This window comes from Mycetomoellerius zeteki, unplaced genomic scaffold, assembly GCF_001594055.1.
Source record: "Mycetomoellerius zeteki isolate Tzet28-1 unplaced genomic scaffold, Tzet1.0 scaffold151, whole genome shotgun sequence".
Taxonomy (NCBI): domain Eukaryota; kingdom Metazoa; phylum Arthropoda; class Insecta; order Hymenoptera; family Formicidae; genus Mycetomoellerius; species Mycetomoellerius zeteki.
The window spans coordinates 194,300-203,060 of record NW_017256458.1 but is presented as its reverse complement, the minus strand read 5'-3'; the positions used below and the strand labels follow the sequence as shown (position 1 = coordinate 203,060).

General features: G+C 32.3%; 2 protein-coding genes across 2 annotated transcripts in view; both read right to left on the bottom strand.

Annotated features, from left to right (window-relative positions):
* Nucleotides 1-226: 226 nt before the first annotated feature.
* On the bottom strand, nucleotides 227-2,153 carry LOC108720526 (5-hydroxyisourate hydrolase). The gene is made up of 3 exons (XM_018444590.1): nucleotides 2,007-2,153; nucleotides 596-735; nucleotides 227-510 (listed from the first exon to the last, which is right to left on the bottom strand). The coding sequence occupies exons 2-3, from the start codon at nucleotides 733-735 to the stop codon at nucleotides 279-281; spliced, it is 372 nt and encodes a 123-aa protein (XP_018300092.1). The 5' UTR covers nucleotides 2,007-2,153; the 3' UTR covers nucleotides 227-278.
* A 337-nt stretch (nucleotides 2,154-2,490) lies between these two features.
* LOC108720523 (uncharacterized) overlaps nucleotides 2,491-8,761 on the bottom strand; it is a 7,761-nt gene continuing 1,490 nt past the window's right edge. The window contains exons 2-8 of the mRNA XM_018444581.1: nucleotides 7,201-7,406; nucleotides 5,815-6,045; nucleotides 5,467-5,691; nucleotides 4,876-5,283; nucleotides 4,636-4,787; nucleotides 3,385-3,606; nucleotides 2,491-2,572 (exon numbers count right to left, since the gene is read on the bottom strand). Of these exons, the coding sequence (XP_018300083.1) occupies nucleotides 2,551-2,572; nucleotides 3,385-3,606; nucleotides 4,636-4,787; nucleotides 4,876-5,283; nucleotides 5,467-5,691; nucleotides 5,815-6,045; nucleotides 7,201-7,406 (1,466 nt within the window). The 3' untranslated portion in view covers nucleotides 2,491-2,550. The remainder of the gene's footprint in view (nucleotides 2,573-3,384; nucleotides 3,607-4,635; nucleotides 4,788-4,875; nucleotides 5,284-5,466; nucleotides 5,692-5,814; nucleotides 6,046-7,200; nucleotides 7,407-8,761) is intronic.

Genomic DNA, 8,761 nt, shown 5'->3' with positions numbered 1-8,761 from the left:
ACCAAACAAATATTAAACAGAATAAACGTTTTAAGTAACTTATTACGATAGTATTTTGAACAAAAAAGTTTTTAATTAATATAACGCTTTTTTTATTGCAGATTTTCAATGGAATTTAATATTTAAAGATTCGTAAGGAATTTATAAAAAAATATGTCCACAAGAAAAGAAAACGATAATATATTTAAAAATAGATATTTTAAAATAATAGTTCACATTTTCTCGATGCTGGAATATAAAAACACTCCAAGTGATTTCTGGGTTAAGCGTGATGTCGATTACGAGCCACGATATGTGGTATATCCAAAAGGATTCAGCAGCAGAGGAATGTGATAGTGCTCGTTGGGATGTTGCACGTCGAACATCACGTCGATCATCGGATACATAAAGGCGGTTGCGATTCGCTTGAAATAATCGTTCACCCGAAACTCAATCTTAAATCTGCCAGACCCGGGATTCTCTTGCATGTCCTGCAACAAATCCCCGCAGCGTCCATTTGAATCTGTCGTGCTATGAAAAAAAATTGAAAATTAATGATAAATAAAACATTTATACATATAAAAAAATATATGACAATGCAAAACCAATGCAGTACCTTTCTTTCAGAAAAATCCACTTGTTATTTTCAAACTTATAGAGACTCACAAACAAGCCATCAACAGGTCGACCTCTGCTAGTATCCAAAACATGCGAGGTAATACTTAATTTTTCCTTTTGATTTATAGAAGTACTCATCTATCATATAAAAAAACACAAGAAACATAACGCAAATTACACAATAAATTGCAAGAAAAATTCATAACTTCATCTTCATTTTTAACTTTGAATTTCTATATCACATTGTAGACGAGCGATAATATATTTTGTATTATGCTTAAATAATAATTTGAGTAATCTATTTGAAAAACGATTAAAGATTGACAATTATAAGTAAAAATTAGATTGATAAGAATAAATGAAGTAAGAGAAATAATACTATTTTCGATCGAAGCATTTCTTATTGCTTAGAATAACCTATTTGAGCCAGCACAGGACGTACAAGTGCAAATTTATTTAAAAAGATACATAATATAAACATTTCGTTTCGTTTCGTAAACGTTTGGATCCTCTTCAGTCCAAATAAGTCGAACACTAATGAATACAAAACATTAATAAGCCGTAAATACAATTGTGACGTGTTTTAATCGCAGAGTGAACCGTTTTTAAGTGGGGTCAATCGTGAATATATTGTTAAATGAACTTCTTGAACATCAAATTACCCGATTGGCTAACTAAAACAATAGGTTAACCGAAATGAATATTTTTTAAAAACGTATAGGTCTTATAAATGAAAGTGTAACAACTTACATGGGATCACTATATAGAACGAACAATATTAATCATTATGACCAATAGCGTATTTATTAAATGTCTGGTTTACCGTATGTTATAAATTAAACATGCGCATCAGAGTAGTCACTTCAATTCAATAAAATTAAAAAAGCTTTTTCTTTGAGCCATTACGTTGTGTCGCCACATTTTTATAAATAGTGCCCTAAGTAATAAATGTTTCGTAACTTTGTATTTAGAATCGACTGAACAATACTTTGAAGAATGTAACTGTTACGTTTTAATTGAAATATTGATTATTAACCAAGTTATTGTATAATATATAAATGTTGTGTCACCTTCTCCTCTATTTTGCGTTACAATCTTGAATTTAAAATTTGTTATTTTCCTTCAGGTTCAATTTACGATTGCGTTTCAAAATAAACCGAATAAATGTAGTTTATAAAATTGATATATTTGCAAAATTTACATATAAATATTATTAAATACTTAAGATTCGCTTCGAATGAAAATGAGATTATTTTTCTTATTTGATGAAAAATAAATTTAGATATCAATGCAATTTTTTTATTAAATATATTAATTCCTATAGATTCTACATTTTTTAGTCAAGTTTTTTAAAACCTATCCAATATACATATACTATGTATTAATTTCTTTTTTGTATTGTACATTACATTTTTGAATAATTTGAGGAAACAGTCTGATCTACTTCACTGTCACCACACTCAGTATTCACGAATATAACTAACTTACTACATTCGAACATACGCAGCTTTCAAGACCGTTTTTTTATCTAAATATAGATAAAATGGATCAGAGGTCAAGGAATGTAGGCAATGCAATTGAAAGGTTGATACTTATCTCTAGTATATTTTCATTAAAATTTAATGTTTATTAAAAAAAATACAATATGTGGCACATAATGTTGATTCAATACACAGTTCAAGCAAAAACAGTGTACCAATGCAATATTTATAAGAACAAAATTCCATGTGATATACGAGAAAAAGTAAATCAAATATTTATATTTACTTACAAAACTTTCTAAAACTAACGTATTTATGTTCAGCTATAAAGTTTTTTCATAAACTTATTTCATTGAATTCATTATTAATATTTATAACTTATATTAAATATTCTTAACCGCATGTATACCAAGTCATACCTTACACATATAATGTAACAATTCTTAACAGCTATCTATGTAAATACATTTCGTTAATTATGCAATACATTTGATCTGCAAAAGCATTAAAAATATTTTATTAGCATTAAAAATATTTCTATTTTAACTATAATTACTGTTTATAATATAATCTAATATAATTATATATAGATTGTAACTAAAATAAGATAACAAACTCCGAGCTCCCTACACCAAAACATGAAAAAAATTTCATATGCCGCAAACTCACTGTTAGTGACATATAATTCAAAATATTTATTAATAGGGGAAAATAAAAAAATAATAGTTATTATTATTTAATATTATTTATGTTCAATTTTTAATTACAACAAATGTTCGAAGTGTCTTCCATTTGATTCAACACATGCTTGGACACATCGGATCATGGATTGTCGCACTCTTTCAAAGATCCTGGGGCAATTGCGAATGGTATCAAAGATGAGTTGGCGTAGCATCACATCTTCATTGGCGATTGGAACTCCATAAACTAAGAATTTCAAAAGTCCTCCAGATAAAAATCTGGAGGATTTAGATCGGCGGCTAACGAGCATAATATTTGAACATTTTGAGCTATGTCTCAGTAACAGTGGATTTGCGGACATATGTTCATATGAATTTTTTTATGTTCTGATATGGGGGCACAGCTCTGAAGTTTGTTGCCTTATTTTAGTTACACCTCGTATATGTATATATGCATGTTATGTATTTTGAACATATATTCACATACACTAACTTATTTAATTCTTTCTCTACAATATAAAAATAATAAAATACACTCGCAGTTTCATCTTCATAAAAACTGTAAAGTATTTCTTCGCAACTGTATCTATCACGGAAGAGTTTATTCAATAGCACATCTTACTTACGTGCCACGATAGGTTGTGTAACCAAATGGACTCAATAAAAGAGGTATGTGATAGTGAGTTGTTGGTTTTTTTACATCAAATACAATCTCGATGAATGGAAACATGGTATCTATTCTTTTCAGTGTAAAATATTTATCGACATCAAAATGAATCTTATAACGACCGATCGTACCCTTTATCTTTTCCATCAAATCGTCACAATGACCCTCTGCATTTGTACTACTGAAAAAAAAATTTTTTATTACCACACTTATATTCTTAACATTTTTCAAAAAAAGAGTACAATAGCAACAAATACACAGATATTAATCTTAAAGTTATAAATTTTATTTCTTATTGTATCTGTTGTCTTTTCTTGTGCCATTAAAAGTATACACACATCGAATAATTATTTAAAATTAATATCTTAATAACAAGAAATATTTGTATCAAAATTACCATTGTTAAAATTAAAAACAAAATTTTATAAAATTTAAAATAGTACTTAAGGGGATGCTGGCATCGCGTTGTTTGTTTTATCAATCGAACACAATAATTTTTATATCAATTTTTCATATGTATTACTTTTACAGATTTGGAAATCCTTCTGCAGAATTAAAATTTAAACAATAATGCAGTCCGGATTGCACGATTTCATGAAAAACAAAAAAATTCAAAAATTAGTTTTATTACAAACTTCTTATGTCAACTCATAACAATATATACTTTTATAAAAAGATTTACTTTGATAATGTATAAAACAAGCTTTGTCCGTGACTAGGGATTACAAGGAAGAACAATACTGTGCTTTTAGAAGTATGCCTGGGAACTTTAGTATAAAAGACAAAATTGTGTAAAAATTTTATAAGCATCAAATCATTATTATATTACTACTATAATTCTGTCGGGATTACATTTTAAAAGTTTGAAAAATTAATTCAGCGCACAATTTTCATGATGACATAGTATTGAATTATTTAAGCACTTAAGACCTTCTTCAACCATTAAAGGCCTTTATTTTCTATTGATTGTATAAAAATTTTATGTCTCGTGTGCGTGCGATATTGATGTATAGTAATGTGTAATGAGATTTGTTGATGTTTCGTAAATATATGTAAATTGGTAAAACAACGATCCCATCGCTGTTCGGCTGTCATGTCAGTACCCCCTTAATAGAAAATCAACAAGTCTTTTGCCTCAAATTATTAAGGCTATATTAAAGAAAATAAAAGTAATATAATAATAGTACTGATTAATTATAAAAACACATACTTTTCATTCAAGAAGGTCCATTTACCGTCCATCAGTTTGTATAAACTAACTTGTAACCCACTAATTGGAACTCCTTTGACATTATCCACAACATATGTAGAAATCCGTAATTTTTTCGATGTAACTGGTTTCCCTAACGATTTTCCACTAATAATCTAGAATAAATGAAGATGTCAATAATAGCCTGTGTTCTGGACCATATAGAAGACGAACGGATAAAAAATTACACATTTTTTTTACCTTCTTAGTCGACAATTTAGTATCAGCCGATTGCTGATTAACAGGCTGCTGGCTGGTGCTAGGAATAATCAATGATTGATCAATGTTGGAGTCTGGCTTTATTTGGATTTTGTTCTCTGATTCGTTTATGATTTTGTTTTGATCAGTCAGCATCAATGCCGTTGGGTTACCCTTAAGCTTGGTCAGTACATACTGTGTACCCGGTTGAAACGTACCGCCAGTTAATGTAAAAGTTTTATTACCACACATCAGAGTGATGGTCTTTTGAGTATTCGGATTCGGCGCAATCGGCACATAATTCATCGTACCCTTAGTCGGCATTATGTTTGTCGAGATATTCGTCTGATAAGCTGTACTCAATATCGGTAACGATGTAGTTACGAGCAAATTATCTTTACTATCCTCCAGCTATGAAACAATTTTTTCTATATATAGCTAATTATGATTTCATATATAAAAATATTCATATGATACAAATACTTAGCTAATGATTTTCAATGAGATTTACATATAATTTAATTAAAATTGATGTTTAATAGCAGTTTTTAAGTGTTTATATTCTTCTATCGTTCAGAAAGGTAAATTACTCACAAGAACTTTTCCATTCTTCGTGGCTTTGATTACTGTTTTTTTATTTTCGCGTGGTTTTGATGTCTTCTGAACATCATTCTCTAGTTCAGGTAAAACAGATATATCACTGTTAGTCGATTCTATCACCATCTCCACCTGCACATTCTCCTGATCCTCGATTTCCTCCTCAAGATATTCGTTATGAACATGAGCCATCGCCTCTGTTAAAGGATCTTGACATTTTTCCTATATCATGAAAAATTAGCATCACGAAAAATTATATAACATTCGAAAAATCGACAGATGTCTCTTAAACTATAAAATTAATATTTTTTATTGCACGCACACATAATTTGTTGTATAAATTACCTCGGGTAACAATTTGATCTTCTTTATTACAGATGTAGAATCCTCATTGGATTGACCACTATCCATCTCCTTTTCTTCTTCCTGTTCCATATCGACTTCTTCAATTTTTTCCTTTACTTCTTCCAACTCCATTGAGTCATCATCTTCGTCTGTATCTAGTCTCTCAATAACATATTCGATATCATCATCATTATCCTCACCTACTTCCGTTTGAGAAGAATCATCCATTGTCTAAATAAAAATATTACATACATATATATATATATATGTAAATTAATAAACAATAATTCCAATCAGAGCTAAACATAAGGTGAATATATGTAATTAAAATTAGCATAATACAGCAATTATAGACGTTTCAATTCATATTTTAGAGTCCTCAATATAGTAAGGGGGAATTGAAATAATAGAGTAATATAATAATAGAATTCAATACTAAGTAGTCTTCAAACAATTATTCGCGAAAAATGCGAGCGATCGAAAAGTGAGAACGCGATTGCCTGGTAGGCGCACGCTAAGCGCTATAATTCAAGCGACGCGCCTACCAAGCAATCTCTACTCCTCGCGCAACAAGCGACCGCGATCGATAGACATAGGCTACGTTTACACCGTGCGCTTAGTTCGCGACCTATACGATAGGTGTCTTTGTTTAACCTACAGGATAAATAAGGATATCTATTGATATATAGGCCGCGGCCTAAATGCACGGTGTAAACGTAACCAGTGGCCCATATTCAGAATGTGCTTTTATCGATAAAAGCGTATTTTTATCTCTGAAATTCTATAATATGCGTGACGTAAAGTATAGTATGTTAGCGCGCTAACATTGTTGTAAGCGTGTTCTGCATACGGGCCATACAGATCGCGTTCAGCAGACTCGGCTGTTGCGGAGCGGATCCGTGAGCGCTCGCTGCTATTGGTGTATTCTTTTAGAATATTTTAGGGCTGCGGTCCACTTGTAGCGTCAAGTGGACCGCAGCCTAGATCATCCAATAGCAGCGAGCGCTCACGGATCCGCTCCGCAACAGTTGAATCTGCTGAACGCAACCATAGTTGCGATAGTCCGCGTGTTTGTTCAGTGATATTTAGAAATTAATATCTCCCAAAGTATTGCGAAAATTGCAATGACAGAGGACTTTTCGACTCACAACTGACAAGTTAATTTAGCCCACTCTACCTGAACACGAAATATTTTGCGGTTATTCTGGGATATTCTGTACAGAATCTGTATTTTTTTCTTTTTTTTTTTCAATAATAGATATGCAATTTTTACCACGCAATAAGTTACAAAAGAATAAATTTGTATTATAACAAATATAGAATAAAAATAATTTAGTGAATATAGGATATCTTGCATATGAAAATTAGCAAAAGATATATACTGACTTCAACTTCTTCCATAAGCCCTACTTCGGGTGCATCGCCATCTGACTTCTGTATCTGTTTCTGTTCCAATTGATATGTCAAGGCCGAGCGCTGATGCTTCATTGTGCATGTATGTTTCAATAGCGACAAACGATGTGCGTGTAAATTCTTTCTGCAATATAGGCAATAAGCACGGGTCGGTTGATTGTCAACTGAAGTCAGCCACCCTGTACATAAAAATATTTTAAAAACATTAAAGGCCATGGCACACACATTCCGTAACAGTAACCATAAGTCCGGATCTACAATAGGTGTTTTAAGACTTAAGCCATAAGAAACTGACTAATTACTCCGGATCTACAATAGGTGTTTTAAGCCTTAAAGCCATAAGAAATTGACCAATTACCCCGGATCTACAATCGGGTTTTAAGCCTTAAGCCATAAGAAATGGGCGAATCACAGTCGATTATTCCTCTTGGATTCGACTGTAATTGGTTAATTTCTTATGGCTTAAGTCTTAAAACACCTATTGTATTATTGTAATAAATCCGGACTTAAGGCCATCACACGTACAAAAATTTTAGTCGTAATCGTAAGGTCGCAAACAAATCGACCAATCACAATCAAAATTGCGATCTCGCATTTTAAAACGCTTGACTGTGATTGGCCGATTTGCTTACGGCCTTACGATTACGACTAAAATTTTTGTACGTGTGATGGCCTTTACAGTCGAATCCGAGGGGAATAATCGACTGTGATTCATTCATATCTTATGGCTTAAGGCTTAAAACCCTATTGTAGATCCGGGGTAAAGGTTTATTCGCGTCGCATGCTCCAACATGCTCCAATATGCTCCTACCATAGCTCTTACTCACTCCAACGCGCTTGATAGAGTGAATAGGAACTATGGTAGGAGCATATTGGAGCATATTGGAGCATATTGGAGCTTGCGACACGAACAAACCTTTAGTCACTAATAGCGTATTCGATTTACTGAGGGCCACTTTTACCACTTTCGATTAATTTAATCGGCCGATTAGTCCATTGGAATTGACCAATCGCATTTGTAATTTTGTTTGACGACAGATGGCGATTGGCCAATTCCAATGGACTAATCGGTCAATTAAGTTAAGCGGGGAGCACAGACTCTTGCATAACGCATAACACATAAGGCATAAGAAATTCATCCAATCAGAATTCTTTATTTCATGGAAAGGAAGGAAACGAAGGATTTTGATTGGTTCATTTTCTTATGCATTACATGTTATGCGTTATGCAAGAGTCTGTGCTCCCCGCTTTAATCGGAGTTGATACAAGTGGCTCTGATTCGACCCAACTCCGAATCAACGGTCTGTTCTTTTTAACTGCATTTCTTGCACAGTTTAGTTCTTCTTTTGCAGCTAAACAGAACAGACCGCTCAGTGAGCGATCGTCGCTTCTGAATGCACCCATTGTAGAACGGCCTTTATGGAAAATGTGTGTAGTAACCCTAAAAACTTTCTTTCCCCTTTTATTGGCCAATTCCAATGGACTAATCGGTCAATTAAGTTAAGCGGGGAGCACAGACTCTTGCATAACGCAT

Coding starts and splice junctions, on each gene's coding strand:
- LOC108720526 (XM_018444590.1), bottom strand. CDS start 735: ATGAGTACTTCTATAAATCAAAAGGAAAAATTAAGTATTACCTCGCAT. Junction 511..595: donor TGGATTTTTCTGAAAGAAAG/GTACTGCATTGG, acceptor TTTTTTTCATAG/CACGACAGATTCAAATGGAC.